Below are 22,227 nucleotides of genomic sequence, written 5' to 3' on the forward strand. Positions count from 1 at the left end.
CTGGGTCATGGGTTGACTACTACATCCACTTAGGAGTCTATGATAATAATTGCTAGAGTCTATCAAGCTTTCCTTCAATTGTTGGGGTTGCAATCAGACAGGGAGGGGAAGGGTGTTCCCTTATGAGCTTTTCCAACATTATATCAGATTTCCATAGCTCATGATCAACCATATCACTTTGTCTCCCCTCATAGGTCTCATTAAATGAGTTGTTTGCTTTTCTTGGAATTTGTATATTGATTGTATCCCGAGGTCACTGAAAAGTCTGACATTTGCTCTATTTGGGGCTTGTTGGAATACTTGATATTGGTGCAAGGTATTTGATATGAGGATTGCGTCCTGTTAAATCACATAGGAAACATGTATTGGAGTAAATACACTTGTGAATTTATCAGCTAGTTTGTATATGTCTTCATACAGTATGTCTTTTTCTGTGGTCTAGGTTCCTTCCTGTTCATTTTTAATGCTTCTACTCTTATAAGAATAGGTTCCGTGGAGCAGGCTTGGGCAAGACCCAGTTTTAGTTTATCTAGATCGCATTTTTTTATTGGCCGAGCCTTCAACCATGGTTGAGGGATCTAGTGAGGATGCTGTCCAAGAAGTTAAGAAGAGTCGTATACGAGTAAGAATTGCATTCTGATTCTTCGTTTCCATATCTCTTGGTAGTATTTATTAATCACGGATCATAATAACTTATGAACAGGAATTGGAAAAGAAGCTGCTGGAGAGTCAACAACAGCTGAATATGGAAATGGTATGGGCTTTCAAGAGTAGTACTCAACTACTCATGCAAAGTACACATGCACAAATAATAATATTGTGTATTTGAGCTTTCTAGGTCTAGCAAGGCGATCCATTTGATTGATTGTAGATTAATATTAGGGATATCAATCTACGCTTTTTATGAGCTACAAATATGCTTATAAATTATGTAAAATTAGTTATTAATGATAGTAATCTGTAGACTGGATAATAACAACCACTTAAACCTCAAAAGGGAAGAGTAGTGCTTTTGAATCATGTCTGTATATATTTTAGGTCCTGTAGTCGATTTGGTCCTTGCATGTTTTCCTTTCAAACTGTACGATAGATATTCATTCATGGGAATTGTATATGTTTCGTTGTGACTTGTGACACAACCACTGATGATCATGTTTCAAAATACCTGTATAATTATCTGAGTCCGTTTCTTGAAGTATTTAGACCATAATTTGACCACCCTTTTTTTTTCTTTGTTTGTTCTTTACCCAAGAATAAATCTTGGCTTGGATCTTTAATCAATACGGTTATCGGGAATCTAAAGCTTTCCATATCAAATATTCACATCAGATATGAAGATCTTGAGAGGTAATTAAGCGTTGGATACTTCAGCCCCCCCCCCCCCCCCCACCCTAGTGTTTCTCACCCTCCTTCTCCTTCTCCTATCATCTGATCATCTCTGACTGTGCACTCATGCAACAATTTTTCCAGTAACCCAGGGCATCCATTTGCAGCTGGCGTGACCTTAGATAAACTCTCAGCGTTCACAGTGAATGATAATGGGGAGGAGACTTTTATAACTGGAGGTGCATTGGAGAGAATCCAGAAGGTCAAATACTCCAATGTCCAAATTAAGCATAGCATGCTTACTTTTTCCATTGAATTATTTGGCTTTGATCTTATGTTTTGGTTTGATCTTATGTTTTGGTTTGATGATATTATCTGGCGGTAGACTCATCTTAAATGCATTTTTTGCTGATGAGCTGGTGATCTTAGTACGTGCATTGACATCTGACTGCTTTTGTAAATATAAAGTTCCCATATGTTCTGTTTCATATATTATGGCTTGTTACCAAAGGTAATAGTAAGAATAGATGAAAATTGAGGGAATAAAGCTCATTTCATAGCAGAAGTAGTCGATTTGATTGATGAATTTTAATTAGCGTTTTAGATATAATTGCAGAAATACATAGGTCTGATATACGTATTTTGTTGGACATGAGTGCTAAAAGGTTTAGTTAACTTAATAATCCAGCAATTTAGAAGCAGTAATGGAATGCCTCCAGCAAACCAACAGTAACAGCTGCAATAAATTATAGTGCTGGCGAGGATACTTAGACATAATCATAATTATGAACATTTGTTATATCATGATAGAATATACTAACATTTAGTGTAGTAGTCGGATCGGATGATTGTCTACTCCTATGTAAAGTAGGACTCTTTCTACGAATTAAATAAGATTCAAACTCATGATGCCTAGTTCATGTAGAAGTCTATATTTGTTGGATTTGAATCATGGTATAAGAAAAATAGCAGATAATATAGAGGATCACACTCCATGCATTCTGTGTAGGCCTTAGGAGAATATTTGAAGAACCTCCATAGGATGTATGAGGGAGAGTGAATATCGAAGTAGCAATGTGGACTTCCAAGTTGTTCTGTAATGTAGATTTCATATCATTAATAAAAGACCAAAGCACAAAATTGGTCCTCTACATTTGCCCAAAAAAACTTTTTGGTCCTACAAATTAAATGTGTTAGCTTCTGGTCTCAAATATTATGTTTTTGGTCCATAATTAACAGTTCCATAAAAAATTATTGGTCAACTACATTTTGACCAAATTATTGAGTTAATTTTCATTCTAATTAATCAGATTAATGAGTTAATTATTATTCTACTTATATTTTTTAAAGAACAGTTAATTAGGTTAAAATAGTTAATTAGAATGATAAATAACTCAGTAATCTGGTTAAAAAGCAGTGCTTCAAATATCTATATTGATGGAACTGTTTTGTAATTGAAGTGTATCCATATGCAAGGCTTCTGCTTGTTAGACGGCCATCAAAGTACGTACTATTAGAGGGTACCTGAATTAAAGGTCTTTCAGAAGATAACAGACTAACTGCTATGCTTGTTTCCCCTATTTCCACCTTTTCAACTAATACGTCATTGTTTGTAACTTTAGACCGTAAAACTGGAAAGAATGGCTGTTTATTTGGATGCTGATATCAGGCCATGGTATATTGCAAAATCATGGGAGGATTTGCTACCATCTGAGTGGGAACAGGTATTTTATGATATGCTGTATACTTGTTGACTGTATTTATTTTATTTATGATTCCTATCTAATCTATGCGTGTTCTAGATTTTCAAATTTGGGACTAAGGATGGAAAACCTGCAGCGAGTGATCTGGAAAAGCACTCTTATGTTTTGCAACCAGTAAGTGGAAGTGCCAAGTATTCAAAAGACCGCTCTGATGCTTCCACTAAGAAAGATCAAGCACTGCAGAATGCTGATGTGAAACTTGACGATGTGACCCTTTGCTTGTCAAAGGTTTGTAATTGGAGTTTTCGCCTCTCTACTCAGCTACATAAACACACTTTCACCCATAACTAATTAGTTTATACTCAATGGCAGAATGGGTACCGTGATTTGTTGAAATTGGCTGATAATTTCACAGCCTTCAATCAGAGACTGAAATATGCTCATTATCGTCCACGTGTATCTATAAAAACTGATCCAAGATCATGGTGGAAGTTCGCCTGCAAAGCAACTTCAGACCAAATGAAGAAAGCCAGGTTCAGGCTCTTTTAAAATGATTCAGATGCTGTGATTTTTTTTCTAAATGTACGACTAGAGATGTCTAGTTGTGACTGTGTAGTGTTTTTCAGTTTCCGAGCATTACCTGGCTAGAAAGAAGTTGGACAGGAAGTGTCAAGTTACTATGTTTAGTTGTTGAATATGGCGAGGTTGGAATTGGGTGATAGATTGGAGTTACTAGAATTGAATATTGATCATCATTTTGATATCTGCATGCTTATGTTGAACAAAACATCTTCTTGGGAATTTGCGGTACACCCTGAATTTATTCCAAGCATATAGTCACAACTTGAGAACACTGAGAGGTGCTACATATATTAAGTTGTGATATATCTTTTCAAATTTTTTTTTTCTTGTGCTAGTTGTCCATTATGGTGTAGAATCTGGAGTTTTTTTACTCCTACTATCCTAGTTAACGAACAAAAGAATTAGTGGAATTAACGACTTAAATTTCTTCTCCTACCAGCATGAGTAAAGAGGTTTAGAGCTGATGTCCTATATTTCAAGGGATAGATCTTGTAATCTGTTATATACTCCACTTCTTTGATGATATCTCATGCTTGGTGGTGCGATGGGTTTTATTTTCCCTTGTGTTTTGAACTGGTTAAAACTTATCTGTCCCTTTTTTTGTTGGCAGTGGAAAATTGCCATGGGAGCAAGTCCTGCGATATGCTAGATTGCGTAAGAAATACATATCGCTCTATGCTGCATTACTCAAATCAGATCTTGAACGCACTGTGATTGATGACAACAAAGAGATAGAGGAACTTGATAGGGAACTTGATATTGAAGTCATTATTCAGTGGAGGTATATATTTGTGCTACTATTTATTTTGTTGGAAAGCTGGAGTTTCGTACTATAATAGAAGCAATGATGTTTGTTTCCTTTCCAGGATTAGACAAATCATAGTTGGGGGGCGGGGGTGTCCTAGGAGCTTTTAAAACACCTTGGTTAATGGTTACTTCACGCGACTACTTATTTAGATGTACCAGTGTTTGGAATCAGAAATATGATTTTACCATTTTTGGTGGTAGAACTTCAACATGTACAAATGATTGGGCTTCTTTGACTCGAGAATTACTCTGCAGAATATGGAACTGCTTAGTCTTCATCTGGATTTGAAAATCTTTGCAAAATTATTTTGAAATCTGAAATAGCTTCTGTACTCAGCATCTAGAAGGATTTTCCTCTTTAATGGATTCACTTTCTGATTCCAACATACATTATTTGTAATCACTGCTTTGATTTTGAACAGGATGTTAGCCCATAAGTTTGTGGAGCAATCAACTGAATCAGAACTCTTTCTAAGAAAGCAAAAAGAAAAAAAATCATGGTGGTCATTTGGATGGTAAAGAAGTCTGCCATCTGCTGTTATTTTTATTTTATGTATTTCATAAGCTTAGCATATTTACATATGCATAATTACCACTGTTTCAGGACCAATCAACCTGTTAAAGATGAAAATGAACCAGGGGCTCTCACTGGAGAAGATTGGAAGAGATTGAATGATATTATTGGATACAGGGAAGCTGATGAGGAACAACTATTGATCCATGACAAGCGGAGACCAAATATGTTCTTGAAGCTGTTTATGAAACATAATGCATCAAAGCTGATGGACTCTGAGGAGTGCCTTGCTGACTTATCCTGTGATAATCTTGAGTCTTGCATAAAGCTGTATCCAGAGACGCAAGTTGTTGATGTAAAATTAGGATCATACAGATTACTCTCCCCAAATGGTCTTCTTGCTGAGGTATGATGGTTTTTTTGATGTATTTTTGTGCTACATATTTACGTATCACTTGGTTTAGCAAGTCCAAACCATTTTATTCAACTTTACAGAGTGAAAGTGAGTCAGATTCACTGGTTGCTCTCTTTAGCTATAAACCTCTTGATGGAGATCTCGACTGGAGTCTGGTTGCTAAAGCGTCACCGTGTTATGTGACTGTAAGATGGCAGTTCGTTTTAATCAACTATCATCATCATTACCATCTCAATATGTAACTTTGTGATTGACTTTTGTTTGGTTCAGTATTTGAAGGACTCCATCAATCAAATCATTGACTTTTTTCAAAGTAGTGCTACTGTGAGTCAGACTCTGGTCCAGGAAACTGCTTCTGCTGTGCAGGTTTGTACTTTGACCTTCGTGCTATGTACTCATGGTTTTCTTCACTGCTAGAGGTTGCTTTAGTCATGACATTTGGGTTTGAGTAACTTGTGATTGGTGCTAGTTTGGACTTCCATATTTTAGAGTGCTTGGTAAAGTGCTTATACTGCACATGCAATTCTGAAATTCACAATGCACCATGGGAAAGGGCTGGAAGAGTTGATTAACAATTTAGGGTCATGCTGATACCAGTATATTCTCACTCTAGTGCTCTAATAATAAGTTAGGAAGGATGCTGGATATTTTGTCTTTCCGTTGGTTACTTTGTTTTTTTGCATTAATATTGTATTTTATTAACTTTTCTTTTTAAATTTTGCTCCTTCTCACCTAAAGGTTTGTGAACCGTTGAAAGACTGTTGAGTTCCTGATGTTTACTTGCCTTCCACTTTATATATTGAGTATGGATATTATGTTAATTTTTTTTATTAATCAGATTCCCCATCCTGTTTTACTTACCGTGTCTGCATTAGGTAATTAGATTTTCTGGTTTGCCACACCTCAACAAAAAATTGGTTCAATATTTTTTTTCTCTATTGTGAATGGCAGCCTATCTACGGTTGTTGACATTGGATTATTTTAACTTTGACTACTTATAAATTATAATATATGCGTTGTGTACACATGGCAAACACACACATAAGATTGTTATTGAGGTCATTCAATGTTAATAGCTATCAAGGACATTGCTGTAGTTTGGATCTTCCAGAAGCTCTGTTCTTGATGTATTAAATTTGAGTGAATAATTTAGCTTGTGATTTAAGATCATGACATTTTGTTCTTGATGATTATTATCAGATATTGAACCAACAACCTACTTAAATCATATTTATGTCTATGGGCAGTTTTTATGCTTACTGAAGTTGATATTTCAAAGTATTGGCTGCTACTGAAATGCTTACATTTTGAACTCCTTAATGGAGAACCCTTCTCTGTATCCAACAGAGACTTATTTTTGTTTCTTATAGTTCCAGTAGACAGGTGTTGCTTCTCTCTCAAGTTGTATATGCAGCTTTGATTTGTAACATCAAATCTTGTACATCTAACTATTTGCTGGGTATTGGTTACTGAAAAATTGTGCAAGTTTAGTTACTTGTTTTGTCATCTAGCTTTCATGCCCAACACCTAATACCTTCTCTGTTTGTTATGAAATGATCAATAATTTATCAGCAAACCTGACCAATTATATATGTCAAATTGAAAGGGACTTCATTGTTTCAGTAGGATTATTCCTTGATAAGTTTTCCTATTATTATTTCTCTGCAGTTGTAATGTTCTTAGCATGACCTTTTACAATTATTTTTTACTGGCATGTTTCCCTTGCTATCTGGGGCAGTTTATCTGAAAGATGTATAGTACTAATTTTTTTTCTGATCTCTTATGTTATCATATTTTCCTTGCAGATGACCATTGATGAAGTGAAACGCACAGCGACCAAGCAAATGAACAGGGCATTGAAAGAGCGCATCAGGTTATTTGCAATCATTCAAAACTACAGAACTAGCTATTTCCAATTAAGTAGGGATTGATGATGGTGAAAGCTTAGAATGTTAGAAAGCCACAGGACTTATTTAGCCCTTATGTTTGAGGACATCACTTGGGTCAATCCAAGGATGCAACTCTAAGTTGGCTGTTGCAGAGACAGACAATACTTATGTGCTTGACATCAGCAATTGGGTCTAGTTGGTGCAAATATTTCATTGGAGAAGTATTATCTGATAAGGGTTTTTGAGTACTACACCCTCCGTCCCATAAAAAATAGACTATTTTTGCCATTTTGGTCCATCCCATAGAAATAGACACTTCAATTTTTGGGAACTTTTTTTTTCTCTATTGAGGTGGCCCCATTCTCCACTAATAGTACTCCAATCACTTTTTCTTCCTATCTCTCTCTCCTACTTTACCCATTGTGCACTAAAACCTGGGCCATACCAAATTGTGCTATTTTTCTGGGACGGAGGGAGTATTATTTTGGTGAGGAATTGGAAGAACTATATTTGAGGGACATTTGAGTTCTGAGGTTTAAGCTTTGATGTGGTCCCTAGCTATTCTTGCTTCTTAGTTATGAGATAATAGCCTTTGCACACCAATATTCATGAATTGGAAATGCTGATACCTGTTGTTATTCAGTCGACATTGAGAAAATAAGAGGGATGCTTTCTAGAAACAATATTTTTCTAAATCATATGATATTCTAAAACATTGAGGAATGTGATAGATAACTATGGCTTGAATTTCTGCTAAGTGATGAAATTCATCAAACATTTCGTCTTATTTGGCTTTATGAATCTTAAATTGAATTTGAGCTATCGTTTGTGAATAATAAGATTTGATGTTAAAAGTTAGAAAGATAAATTCTACCTGCAAGACTTTTTTTCTTGCCCTCGCCCATTTATAGAGGAAGTCACGTCAGCAATTTGGATTAGTAATCTAATTAAAAATAGAATGCCAACAATGATGTACACAATGTTGGCCAATATGAGTAACATCTTAATGGTTTTCAGTGAAATATAGATGCCAAATCTTGGCGTGTTTAGTGGGTACCTCATAAATATTTCAAGCTGATGAAATTATTGAATGATTGTAGTATATTCTTAAGTTGTTTTACCTTTTATTATGGCTAATTTATAATCTTGGTTTTTTTTCAGGTTTCAATTGGATTTAGATATTGCAGCACCCAAGATTACTATTCCTACTGACTTCTATCCTGATAGTGTCCACCCTACAAAGCTCCTGATTGATCTGGGAAAGTTAGTGATTCGTTCTCAGGTTAGTTTCTCAAGCCTTGAGTTTGGTTTGACTAACTCTTGAAGTTCAATTTGTTTACCTTGAGAGCTCTACGTTCAGGATGATGCTGAATATGCTTCACCTGAAGAGATGAACATGTATACACAATTCAATTTGGTCTTGAGAGATGTATCAGCTTTCCTTGTTGATGGTGACTATAGCTGGAGCATATCTATGCCAAATAGAACTGATGTTTTATCTAAGGATAGCTTTATCAGTTTCCTACCAGTTATCGATAAGTGTGGAGTATTTTTAAAGCTTCAGCAGGTGAAAAAGTTATAACTACGTGTCAATCAATTTGAAGTGTTCATGCAATTGAGTGAATTGGCAAATGTTCATGTCATTGCATCTTCATTTTGACTTTCCAGATTAGATCACAAGTTGCATCCCTTCCATCAACGCGACTTGCTATGAGACTTCCCTCCATTGGGTTTCACTTTTCTCCATCACGCTATCATCGTCTAATGCAAGTGGCCAAGATCTTTCAAGGGGAGGATGCAGATCATTCAGCTCTAGTGCGTCCATGGGACGAAGCTGATTATGTGGGCTGGCATTATCATCTTGCGCGAAAGGTTTATTCTGTTTCCTTTTTGTCCAAATGCCTCTCTTTTTTTAGCTTCTACATGAATCTAGCATTGCAATTTGTACTCCCTCCTTCTCACCGCATGTGATTGATTTCTTTTCAGCATGGGATTCAAGAAAAATGATAGTTATTGAGTTAAGTGGAAAGAATAAAGTAGGAGGGAGGATCAAGTAGGAGTGATAAAGAGAGAGTAAAGTATGAGAGAGAGTAAAAGTAAGGGTAATTAGATGTTTTGATTTTAGCTAAACATGGAAATCAATCACTTGTAGTGGGACAACAAAAATGAAAATCAATCACTTGCGGTGGGACGGAGGGAGTACTATTGTTATCATTCACTTTTTCCTCATTCAAGCTCTTTTTTTTCAGGGTGTTGGAGGTAGAGAAGCTGTTTGGCAGCGCAGATATTTTTGTATAGTTGGGCCATCTCTTTATATGCTAGAAACTCCCGAGTCAAGAAATTATGAACAATACTTCAGGTTTGGACATGGTCAGATTACAATAATTTTTCTGATTTTGTTTGCTGATAAAATATATACATCATATAGTTTATAGGTCAAGAATAAGTCATATTCTTGCTCCTTTAAGCTGTCAAGACTCAAGATTAATAATCATGTTCCTTAGCCAAGATGATTCAGTTTATAGTCCTCTTGTTATGCATAAAGGTGTCTTAGTTATATATATGCATGAAATTAGTAAAGAGAAAAGCTAGCCTACTATTAAGAAAAAGTATGTCTATCTCTTGATGTTTTCCCTGCTGAATTGGTCTCCGGATTCTGCCTTAATATTTCCCTTTTAAATTAGTTCCCTTGATTCTTCATTCTTTAATAATCTCTCTATGGAGTGTGCATTTGCGACCCTCTGTTAGGTTGGCCAACTTTAGTAATTACATTGAAGCAAAGTCACAGAGAGGAAGTGCCCCATTATAGGAAGCAAAAACTAAAAATAGCTTTCGGAGAATGTGTTTTTTGGTTAACCTCATAGGAAATTTATTTTAAAATTTTATGTCTCCACCTTGGACTTTCTAGTTTATTTGCCGAAGTAATTTAACACAATTTTTTTTTATGGTGGGCGGATAAGAGGTTTACATATGAAAACATCTTCATCTGATTTATGAAAAAAAAAAATTTAATGAATGTTGTGGAAATGAGAAGAGGACTACACCAATGATACATACTAAATTCCTGGATGACGCTTTAATGTTTAACATCTGCCCCAGACTAAATCTGGAGTTAATACTGTAATATCTGAAGTTATACATATCAATGTGATCAGCTATTTGTATCTTTAGCATGTCAGTTAACATGTAATGCCTGCTGACGTTGTGGCTGTATACAGTATACAAAGTGATTTGACATTTATATTGGTGATTGATTCTGTGATTTTCTCATTCTAGCTTACGGGGAAAACATTTATATCAAGTTCCTGCTGAGCTTCTTGGTAATGTGGAACATGTATTGGCCGTTTGTGATGCTGACCGCCCCTATTCCAAGGTAGTCCCAAGGGGTAATATGTCAACATCATATTAAAGTTAGAAATGCTTTGATGGAGCTTTGTGATTTATGGTTTTCTTTTTGGTTTTCATATTCGTATCTTACTTCTCTAGGTTTTAGAAGATACAAGTGCTCTGATTTTTCGTTTCGACTCTGAAAGCTCAAGGAAAAATTGGCAAAGCTATCTTCAAGGAGCAATTTATCGTGCATCGGTACTCTTCTATCTCACTTCTATTTTGTTAAAATGCTAAGGGTGCCTTATCCATCTGTCTCTTGCCAGGGTTGTACTCCCTAGTGTTAAATAAAAGGTAGAAACAAAACGTTGGGGAAAATTCTCTATCTATATCTACTGATCAAAATATATACGTAGACGCAAGACAAGAGTCCTAACTGAACTAGGAAAGTACTAGCCTGCTTTACAATTTATACTATATGGACATATTCTAACAGACCCCGTAGAGCTGGATCATAGAAATTAATCATGATGCCTAAATTTTTACCAAGATAAACAACCCTAACTCCATAGAGTGAGTAAAGAGCTTTAGACTTCTCCATGGTCCTGTTATTGGAATAGTTGAATATTGCTTCTGTTTAATTTGTGTTTCCAAACCATTGCGTACTCTTCTTAAGAGCAAGAACATACATGTCACAGTATGTTTTTTACCATATGGATAATGTCATGTTTTCTGATTATCTTAGATTTCTCAGAGCTGAATCAATATTTTGGTGATGTTCATTATGTGATTATCTGCTGAAATTTTCTCATGGACTTCTCAATCGTATGTTCAGGTTAGTGCTCCTATAAGTGGTCTAATTGAAACATTGTCCGACTCAGAAGGCTCTGAGACCAGCAACCAAGATTTAACAGATTCATCAGCAATAGAGAATTTCTTTTTAACTGGCTTACTTGATGAGTTGAAGATAAGTTTTAGTTACAGTGACCAGGTATGTAGTTTTTTCTGAGAAATAATGATATGTCATACGACTCATATCTACTATGTCTCTGAATTTGAGCTCCTGCTTAAACTTTATTAGTACGATCAAAGTCTGTTGAAGATGCTTCTTGCTGAAGAGAAGCGTTTGTTTGAGATACGAGCAATTGGTGGACAAGTAAGACTTATACTCAAATCTATTCTGTTTTCTCTATCCTGCATTACTGGGCTGTCATTGATCTGCATGAATCAATGCGATGCAGGTTGAACTGTCTGTGAGAGCAAGCGATATTTTCATTGGCACAGTCCTTAAAGCTTTGGAAATAGAGGACTCATTTTGTTGCAAAGGGACATCTCGGATTTGCTACATAGCAAGATCATTCATCAGGAGCTCAGATGCACCTTCCATATTAGATAATGTTAACATTCTAACTCAATCAAGGAATGATCCTGGCCAACTTGAGGGAGATGATGAGTTTTATGAGGCATCTGAGGATCTTAACAGTTCAGTTGGTAGCCCGCTGTCATCGGGAAATGATAGTTCAGGAATAATCACAGATAACTTCGACTTGGAGGCCCCATGTTTCAGCCGTGTTGCAGGGTTACTGCCTCTTGGTGTAACACATATGGAAGCTGGTGACGTGGGAGCAATTGATTCACTGGACAGTTTTGTCAAAGCTCAGATTGTTATTTTTGACCAGAACTCACCCCTTTATTCCAATGTTGATAAACAAGTAAGTTGGTAATTATTGCTCGGTTGTTCCAATTCCTGCACAATATATGTCTTCTTATTCATATTACATTTTGAGCTCTATGCTATGACTGGGTTTCAAAGCCATTCTTCCTATCTAGTCTCTGTAAACGGTTATGGAAAGGTGAGAAAGCTTTTCTTGAAAGTTGAAGATCTTTCTTACATTCATCAGCAAAATTACTTATGCATGACTGCTTTGGACTTAGAAAGATATGGGAAGTCAATTTTGAGTTTCCAACTAGTTTGAAAGCCACAGATTTAATGTGAAGCAGCAGGTCTCTCTAAAATGTGGTCTAGTTTACAGTTAAGAAAAAGTTGGATCGTACCTTCAAAACTGATTTCCTTTTCATCTTCACATAATCAGCATTTTTGTCAAGCTTTTATGACTACAATCCATTTTAGGTCAAGATGGGGGTAGAGGGGCTGAATGGATGTTAGGCATTGATCTTAGGGAACAGGTGAAAATGACAAAATATTTCACTACGTATTGGGTAAGAGTAACACACTCCATGATGAGATGCTGCTATTTTAATTCTTTGAATGTCTGCGATGCACCCTCATATAAGTTGCAACATGCAAGACTGATAACGTATAGCCAGTCCATACCTTTATTTTGAATTCTCATTGGAACTAGTGGCATGAGCCCATGGTTTATGGTTTAAAGATTATAGTTTATACTATGGAAAGTTGGAAAAATCATTTATTATCATTCGATGCTTGTGTTCATTGTATTTTGTTGTTTGATAGTTGGAATACCCTGGGTACAGGTTGCAGTCACTCTCTCCACACTGACGTTTTACTGTCGTAGACCCACTATTTTAGCTATTATGGATTTCGTAGATGCCATAAACACTTCAGTGGAGAGCTCCAATGACCATAAGGATGTGTCTTCAACATCTGCTGTTCCACATTCTACGCAGAAAGTAATTTCAAATGATGAGCTGCCACTGTCTGCTCCAGCAGAAGAGCCTCTAGAATCTTTGTTGGGGAAGGGGAAATCCAGAGTGATTTTCTATTTACTACTGAATATGGCACGTGCTGAGATTTTTCTAATGAAGGAAAATGACTCTAAACTTGCTACCTTGTCTCAAGATAGTTTTCTTACTGATATCAAGGTCTCTGTGCCATCTTCTTATATGAATACTAATATAACATCTATGCTTGATGAATCTAAAATTACTTTCTTCCATGTGGTAGGTGTTTCCTTCGTCTTTTAGTATAAAAGCATCCCTTGGGAATCTGAGGATAAGTGATGATAGTCTTCAGAGCAATCATATGTATTTCTGGGCCTGTGACATGAGGAATCCTGGTGGTAGCTCTTTTGTGGAGGTAGCCCAGATTTCTTAACTTTATTCTATCATTTTAATATCTTTGCATGTTTTTTCAGTTTGATTTTTCGAAGCTTAGGCATATTAACCGCGTGGATTCTTTTATTGAAGTCAATGTGACAATACTTGGGGCTCAGCTAATAAATTTTTGTGTTAGTCGAGCTTGACAGTATTCTCTGTCAGTTATATAAGCCATTGTTGATTCGCATTTTTTATTTTACTTTTGATTTTGAGCTACTCCATCTGTATCCCATCTGAATATATCTCATGAACAACTCACCAGTTTCAACAAAAAAAAAGAGAATTTGTGCTCCGTAATGTACTGGTGCATGAAAAACAATAATTTGCGCTTCGTCGAGGCTTTTAATATGTTATTTGTTGTGGTTCTCAACCTTACACATTACATAGATACAGCCAGCTTCTCTGTTTTGTTATTTCTTCTTAATAGTTTTACTTCTCTACAACAATTGGCATATAACATAATCTTATATCTATCACAATGGTTATACATCAACATACAAAAGCTTTTTTTCATCAATCTGCAGCTGGAATTTTGTTCATTTCATACTGATGATGAAGATTACGAGGGCTATAACTATAGCCTCCGCGGGCAGCTCTCTGAAGTCCGAATTATCTATTTGAATCGGTTTATCCAAGAGGTGTGTTAGTCTTTCAGTTATTGTTTCATTTAGTTGGGTTAGAAATCCAGACCATTGTAAAGATTTATTCAGTTTTAGAGGACAAAATGATCTACAGGTTGTCAGTTACTTTATGGGTCTTGTTCCTGCTGATTCAAAGGACGTTGTCTGGATAAAAGATCAAGTGGCGAATTCTGAGAACTGGCTTACGGGAAGTGATATTGAAGGATCACCTGCAGTTAAATTGGATCTTTCTCTTAACAAGCCCATTATTTTAATGCCTAAGAGAACAAACAGCACTGAGTGAGTGTAAAATTTGCAATGAATACTGATTATCTGCATTAACAATTTTTTTAAATTTTTTTGTATAATTTACATGCATGATCTTATGTCCTTGCTTGCAGCTATTTGAAACTTGATGTAGTTCAAATCACTGTTCAGAACAAGTTTAGATGGTTTGGTGGGAATAGAAGCGACATGAAAGCAGTGCATGTGGACATTCTTCAAATTCTCGTAAGATACTTTTGTGATTCGTACTTGTTATGTACTACAGAAAGTACTATTTGTAGGAAACTTTTGATTGCCAAAATGATTCGCTTTCTTATTTTTGTCTGATGGAGAACAAGAAAGGATTCAGTTTAGCTATATCTTTGGGCAAGTTGCCTACTGGTAATAAATGTTACAGAATGGTTACTGAATAACTTTCTGCTCTGAAATTTGTGTTGTGTATGTCATTCCAAAGTTATGGATCCTTCCTTTTATGCTTTTCTTTTCTTTTCTTTTTGCTTTGTTTTTTTTTGTTTTGCTGCCCTTTCTGCCAAAATTTATTGTAAGAGAGCTGAAGGAATTAGGCACATGGTGGATGCTTCCTTTGTCAGTTATTGCTCCGTTTCTTCTAATCTTGGGTTTTAAATTACAGTTGAGGTTATGGGTTATGGAAAGTAATTGTTCTACAGTTCTACTATTATGATGGTTGATTTGAATAATTTGATTAGAAATTTTTTGGACTATGAAGAGTTGCTAGGGGATATACAGGATAATCAAGTTTAAGGTTGTGTCATTGATCAGTATTGATAAAGATTTTACATTTTCTCTCTATCAGGTTTGGGTAGAGTCGGTAGACACTGGAGCATGTTGTAGATTGTTCTGTTGCTCCCATCTTCCTCTTGTTGTCATTATTAATAAATTGTTCTGTTATTATTGAAATATTTGTTGTGTCATTATGTTCTCTCAGTAGTTAGTTAGATATCTCAGGTATGACAACAGAAACAGGTATCTGTAATGAATAATACATTTGGACTGTCTTGAAACCATTATACAGGTCAACAAGCTCCCAATAACAATAGCAAATTGTTGATATTTCAAATTTTGATCACCTTATTGATCAATCTAGTTTTGGAGCATATTTGTATTAAACGTTGGCTAGGAAGTAGGAACATCTATTGGGATTCTTTGGATCCATGAGATTTACAAGACCATATGCAATGAATTGAAATGATGTTTTAGCACTGGTTCTTGCCATAGGATATTCTTGTTTAGCTTCTCTTTGGGGCCAGGTCTGCACCTATGAAGGTGCAATAATTTGTATGGTTGCTGCAAGTGATACTTGGCATCATTTACCACTTTCTTCCGCTGGTCTATTAAAAAAGATATTTTTATCCAAACTATGTCAGCTGGTCTAACCACTAAAACAATAGCTGAACCTGGTTAGGAGGAATTCCATGTCAACAACTCTATTGTTTGCTGCATTGCTTTCATTGTTTGATCAATTTTCTTACTGAAATGTGCTCCTTTTCAGGTTGAAGATATCAACTTAAATGTTGGTTCTGGGTCTGTATTGGGTGAAAGCATAATTCAAAATGTTAAGGGTGTTTCTCTTGTCATTCAGAGAACTCTCCGTGACTTGTTACATAGAGTTCCAAGTACAGAAGTCACTATTACGGTATCATTCATTACTGCAAATCCTGACTAGTTGATTGTTGTCTGTACTGATCTTTTGGGTATAAAAACCTCAGTTTAGAGATGCTGCATTGTATTTAGTATAATGACATTGTGCTTCTGCCTTAAAAAAAATTTCAGATTGAAGAATTGAAAGCAGCTTTGTCCAGCAAAGAATATGAAATTATCATCGAATGTGCACAATCTAATATTTCAGAGACCCCAAATCTTGTGCCTTCACTTAAAAACGAAACTGCATCCCCTTTGATTGAAGTGGGGGAATCCAGCGCAACTCGAAGTATAGATCCTGCAAAATCTAAATCAGAGCCCAAGGAATCATGGATTGCTACTAAGGTTTCTTTGCATATAGACATGGTTGAACTTAGTCTTCATTATGGCATTACAAGGGATACATCACTTGCTACACTCCAGGTAAATTGATGCCTTTTAAACTTTCCATATGATGGCAGTTGTTCCTATACTGTGGTTTCAGTTCTCTTTAACCGATGTGGGATAGTTAGTATTTTATTTTTAGTTTCAATTGCCAACAATGACCATTTCACCTCATTCTGGGATTCTGGATAGTATAACAACGTTATGCCATATGTGTGAAAACATGTGCTACCAACCCTTAGAATGTCTCGAGAATCACTTCTTGGATTACAGTTATAGTTATTAGATCTTACACAGCAGATTTGTCTCTGTAAATATTGTCAAGATTCTTTGTTGTTTAACTGCATAAATTTGAAGCATTTCGATTTTTTCATTCTTTAATGAATAATTCCTATATATTGACTTTTGTTGGAATACACATTTTGGCCAATTTGATATTCTGACTAACCCAAGTTCTCTCCAGAAGTTACTGAATGTAGTGATCACGAGCCTCAGCAAACCTTGCATTATATTGAATGCTATTTAATTACTAGTATAATAGTATTACTTTTTTGTTATGTAGTCTAATCATTATTCAAGTACTTTCTTCATTGAATATATTTCCTAGTGTTTGTCTGGTCACCTCCCTTGTATTGTTACTTTCCATTCTATGGGTTTCTAGTTTCTGCAGTATAACAAGATTTTGTATCTCAGATACGTGGAGTATGGCTTCTGTATAAATCTAATACAGTTGGGGAAGGCTTTCTGTCAACCACACTTAAGGATTTGATTGTTGTTGATGATCGTGAAGGAACAGAAAAGGAGCTCAGGTTGGCCGTTGGGAAGCCTAATGTTGGTGAATACAATCCTACAGCAACTATGCTCAATAACAGCAATTCTTTGGTGGAAGGTGCAAGAAAGTACACTCCAGCTATTCTAATTCTCGATGCCAGATTCTATGAGAAGTCCACATTTGTTTCTTTATGCATCCAGAGGCCTCAGTTGCTTGTTGCACTTGACTTTTTGCTTGACATTGCTGAGTTTTTTGTCCCGACTGTTCGTGGGGAAGTGTTATATGATGATAATGCAAACCTTTCACCTTCTGTGCATGCACTCATAATTGACCAGCCACTTTTTCATCAACCCTCCGATGAATTCTCTATTTCTCCGAAGAAGCCTTTGGTTGCTGATGATGATAGATTGGACCTTTTCACATATGATGGAGGAGGTGGGGTATTGTATTTGAAGGATCGACATGGATTAGATATTTCAGGTCCGAGTATAGAACCTTTAGTTTATGTGGGGAATGGAAAGAGACTACAATTTCGGAATGTTACAATCAAGGTACTTCATCACTACATCTTAATGAGATCCCCGTCTGTTTTTCTATCTAAATTCTATGGCTCAGTTGCATCTGATATTTCTCTTATCCCACTGCTCCAGATTGGAACGTACTTAGATTCATGTGTTTTTCTTGGAGCAAACAGCAGCTATTCAGCTAGTGAGGTGGATAATGTTTTTTTGGAGGGGGAAAATGCAAGCCCTACTCATCATTCTTCAGGTGGAAGCCATGTTACTCCAGTATCACAAAATACTGTTTCTGCCCGACCCTCAGAATTGGTTTTTGAATTGCAGGTACAATGCTAGATAAACGCACATTTGGTTTCACATTTTATTGAGCATGATTTTTTATTAAATGAGAGCACTTTTATGTTTAGCCAAGATGCAGTGGCATATCTTGAATTTGGTGCATTAGAAATAGTCTCCACGGGGGATATGGAGTGGATATTAAGCAAAATATTTGCTACTTCCGTTAGGCCTCTGTCCCAAGAACAGAGAATAAAAAGGTCTTGGCACCAGATGCAATTGTCAATATATAATTAATATTTAATATTCCATTGGGTAATTGTGTTTCAAAAGTTAGCATTTTAAATGTGAGATCGCAACGTCGCTGTCGTCGCCGTTGTGATCATTTGCTCATACGTCTAAGTATACTACACTCATAGTTTTTGTGTTCCTATCACCAGATTCAAATTGTTTAAAAAATTGTAGAGTTCATTCGGTAAAAATTGTCACAATATATTGTCTAAGGGGATGTTTACTTTGAGTATTAGGATAGATGGTAAATCATAAGATGTGAGTATTTGATGGACAAGATGGTCGAATAAGCCCTAAATTAATCAATCCATCAAAGTCCATCTAAGTAAATGGTGGATTAGGTTGGATTATTTTTTTCAGTCTCCTATAACTCAATGTAAATGTAGAACAATATATTATAGATATATGTGGAGAAGTATATAGACATAGTAGAGAAGAGGAGTTGGTGTTGGTGTAGTTCATTACTCAACATAGGCCACATATATATAGTACTCCCTCCGTCCCAACTAAGTTGGTACAAAACTTTTGGGCACAGAGATTAAGAAACTGCGTTGAATAGATTAAATGAAAGTAAAATAAAATAGGAGAGAGAAAAAAGTAGGAGAGATAAAGAGAAAGTAAAAAGACTAAGCTACACTATGTCACACCACCAATGTGGGATACTAATATTCTTAACACTCCCCCTAAACCCTAAACTATAGCAGAAGTCGCAACTGCAGGGCCTCTAGCAGAAGTAGAGCTACAGGGCAGAGTAGTAGCATAGCAGAATAGTAGCTACAGGGCAGAGTAGTAGCATAGCAGAATAGCAGCTACAGGGTAGTAGTAACAACTGTAGCAGAAGTAGCAGATGTAGGGTAGTAGTAGCAGCTGTAGCAGTAGTAGCAGATGTATGGTAGAAGTGACAAATGTATACTCTGCCTAATTGCACAGTTGCTCTTCCCTAAATTTGGGCAGAGTAGTAGATGGGCAGAGTAGAGCAGCAACACCGTAAACCCTAGTTTGGGCAGAGTAGCGCGGTAGAGCAGAACAAAACATAATTTCGGGTAGAGTAGAGCAGCAACGGAAGAGCAGAGTGGGGATAGTAGAGTGGGCAGCGGCAGAAACCCTAGTTTCTTTTTATTTTGGAAACCCTAATTTTCTAGAGACGGATTCAAATCCGCTCTGATACCATGTAGAACAATTAATTATAAGTAGACATAGGAGAGAAGAGTAGTAGGTGTTGGTGTATTCATTATTCAACATATGCCACATATATATAGTACAAGGACTATGTCACACCACCGATGTGGGATACTAATTTTCTTAACACTACTAATATTCTTAACAGTAAACACCCCCCCCCCCCCAAAAGTCACAACAGAAGAAATCTAGTCTAAAACATTGGGCTCCAAATTCTAATAACATCATTAACCGAAAATTCCTTGAAGCTCCGGTATCTGAAGTCGACTTGTCTACTTGCCTGAATCTGCCCCAAACACGACCATATGATTTTCCACATCTAAAAGTCTCGTATTTCCTTTGCATCCAAACTTACCAACAACAATGGCAATGAAGTGTGTCTTCGTTGGTAAGACGTTTTCCCTCCAACCAATTAGTCAAGGGTTCGAGTTACCATGGCCGCGCGGTAAATGGGGAACCATTATTAATCCTCTTAAAAAAAAACACTTACCAACAATGATAATGGACATTATTCTCCAAACAATCCATCCCCATTTTTCTGACACTCTGCTCAGATCAGTTTGGTTTTTTTAGATCAAATAGGACTAGCTGGGTAGATAGAGGTGGTAAAATCTAACCTTTCCATCGATGTATAGTAGGCCGGGTCGCTTAAGTGTCAAACCAGACTGAAAATCCCTAGCTCCTTCAACACTCTAAACCCCACACATGATACGCAAGAGAATAGATCTATCATAAGAACATGGTCTTCTGTAACTTTCATTATATTTTGAGTAGTTATTTGTATAGATTCTTAACATATTTTTTATTTATTTATTTATGATATATTGTGTGTACATACTACATATCCATTTGAATCTTTGAATATGTCGAATTACAACTGATATTTACAACAATTTACCGTGCTGAGTATGTAAATATGATTTTCTTTTGGAAGTCCCAAAATAAAATATGTTATTATTTGTTTATTCAGAATGAAACAAGGGTTGTATAATTGGTGTCACTTTCATCTTTGGATGAGGCTTCAAGATGCATTCAAAAGTAGTACTCACTTCGTCCATGAAAAGTATGAACATTTGGTTCGACATGGGTTTTAAGTATAATAATTGGTAAAGTAAGAGAGAGAGATATAAATGATAGTGTAAGTAGTGTTAGTAGAGAGTGGGCTCCACATCATTAGTAGTGTAGTGGAATGGTATAAGTTATAAATAAAATGATGTGTAGGGGTAATGTGTTGTTTAACTATTCCAAAATTAGAAAGTTCATACTTTTCAGGATTGACTAATAAGGAAATAGGTTCATACTTGGACGGAGGGAGTAACTACTAATAATTTCCCTTGAAATAAATAAATTTATGTAATACTAATGAGTTCCCATTGTTGATATGAAGACCTTTATCCAAGGCGTTTCACCTCAAAATAGAAGATTTGGCTGCATCACATTATTAGATTAGATTGAAGGTGTAGAAAAATTTGCTTTGAAAAATATTTCTTGCATGCTTCTGAAAATGATGGGAGTAGCAAAAAAGTGGTATTTTTCAAAATAAGCTATATTTAGTAAAACATTCTCTTAGATGTTGCCAAAGGGAACTAAGAAGATATTTTGAATTTTTCTTTCAGTTGCAATGTTGTATGTTGGTATATGAATTTAATAATAGGTAGTGCATAGAATTGTTATTTTCTCTGCATCTATGTACTATCTATATCTTGAATTTACACGTTTGGGAGGTCATTAAGAATGCATGGACACGTGTATGATGCTTTTTAAGATTTGATGGTACAATGTTTATTTCAGGCTATTGGTCCTGAGCTCACCTTCTACAGTAAATCAAGAAATGCAGAGGAACAGATCCTCTCTAACAAGCTTTTGCATGCACAGATGGACGCATCCTGCAGGTGACGTTCCATAGTCTGTTGACTTTCTTGAATCCATTTTTTATAAGATATTTAGTTACAAGTATCCATTTTTGCTTGAGTAGATTCCACTCTAGCATATTCCTTTGAGCCTGAGTATTTGTTAGCACGATTTTTTGCAAACCATCCCTTTGAGTGTACCAGTGGTGTGCTGAGGCATCTCAGGGGTGAACAATTGTGAGTATTTGATGCTTGTGTGAGATTAGGGCTCGTGGGCTGTTTCTGACAGCTGACTATTAATAGCCTAGTACAATCATGGGTAGGGCATAGTGGGATTACTAAGGAACAACTGCCGCTTAATGCTAGGAGGGAGTTTTACCTGATTTCTTGTTCTTTCGATTTTTTAAGTTTTATTAATCGAAATTGGTTGGTCTGTCATTTAACCAATAGATTTCTCTTGACTTCATCAACTGGTTCCACCCCTTGACATTTTTATAGCAACTTTATACCTATAGTGATAATGAAAGTCAACTGATAAAATTGGACAAGGGATTTAACGTGTTGAATCTGTTGATCAGAATAAATGCTATTAAAGCTCTGGAAGAGGTAAAATAGCTCTTTATTCAACTTCTTGTTGAAGGATATTTGAATTTTGGCTAAATTTGACAAGATAAGTTTATTGGAGGATTTTTATGTGCATCCTATACAAGATGGCTTCTTTCACATCTATTGTGCACTAACTATCTATGAAT

General features: G+C 36.0%; 1 protein-coding gene across 3 annotated transcripts in view; it reads left to right on the top strand.

The window, feature by feature from the left end:
* Positions 1–22,227, top strand: part of LOC125213442 — a 45,511-nt gene that overhangs the window by 3,542 nt on the left and 19,742 nt on the right. For 2 of the 3 annotated variants that reach the window (XM_048113999.1, XM_048113997.1), the window contains exons 3-33: positions 488–622; positions 704–754; positions 1,253–1,347; positions 1,471–1,588; positions 2,949–3,050; positions 3,129–3,317; positions 3,402–3,562; positions 4,222–4,392; positions 4,841–4,933; positions 5,023–5,338; positions 5,428–5,532; positions 5,618–5,713; positions 7,153–7,220; positions 8,398–8,518; positions 8,597–8,803; positions 8,905–9,108; positions 9,486–9,595; positions 10,513–10,609; positions 10,723–10,821; positions 11,399–11,554; positions 11,645–11,719; positions 11,805–12,275; positions 13,060–13,407; positions 13,490–13,621; positions 14,166–14,279; positions 14,377–14,561; positions 14,663–14,771; positions 16,057–16,200; positions 16,338–16,628; positions 17,283–18,203; positions 21,417–21,517. In XM_048113999.1, coding sequence (XP_047969956.1) covers positions 488–622; positions 704–754; positions 1,253–1,347; positions 1,471–1,588; positions 2,949–3,050; positions 3,129–3,317; positions 3,402–3,562; positions 4,222–4,392; positions 4,841–4,933; positions 5,023–5,338; positions 5,428–5,532; positions 5,618–5,713; positions 7,153–7,220; positions 8,398–8,518; positions 8,597–8,803; positions 8,905–9,108; positions 9,486–9,595; positions 10,513–10,609; positions 10,723–10,821; positions 11,399–11,554; positions 11,645–11,719; positions 11,805–12,275; positions 13,060–13,407; positions 13,490–13,621; positions 14,166–14,279; positions 14,377–14,561; positions 14,663–14,771; positions 16,057–16,200; positions 16,338–16,628; positions 17,283–18,203; positions 21,417–21,517 — 5,585 coding nt within the window. The remainder of the gene's footprint in view (positions 1–487; positions 623–703; positions 755–1,252; positions 1,348–1,470; positions 1,589–2,948; positions 3,051–3,128; positions 3,318–3,401; positions 3,563–4,221; positions 4,393–4,840; positions 4,934–5,022; positions 5,339–5,427; positions 5,533–5,617; positions 5,714–7,152; positions 7,221–8,397; positions 8,519–8,596; positions 8,804–8,904; positions 9,109–9,485; positions 9,596–10,512; positions 10,610–10,722; positions 10,822–11,398; positions 11,555–11,644; positions 11,720–11,804; positions 12,276–13,059; positions 13,408–13,489; positions 13,622–14,165; positions 14,280–14,376; positions 14,562–14,662; positions 14,772–16,056; positions 16,201–16,337; positions 16,629–17,282; positions 18,204–21,416; positions 21,518–22,227) is intronic. The other variant, XM_048113998.1, reaches the window with a different exon arrangement.

The sequence above is a fragment of the Salvia hispanica genome, chromosome 3 (genome assembly GCF_023119035.1).
Source record: "Salvia hispanica cultivar TCC Black 2014 chromosome 3, UniMelb_Shisp_WGS_1.0, whole genome shotgun sequence".
NCBI classification, from domain to species: domain Eukaryota; kingdom Viridiplantae; phylum Streptophyta; class Magnoliopsida; order Lamiales; family Lamiaceae; genus Salvia; species Salvia hispanica.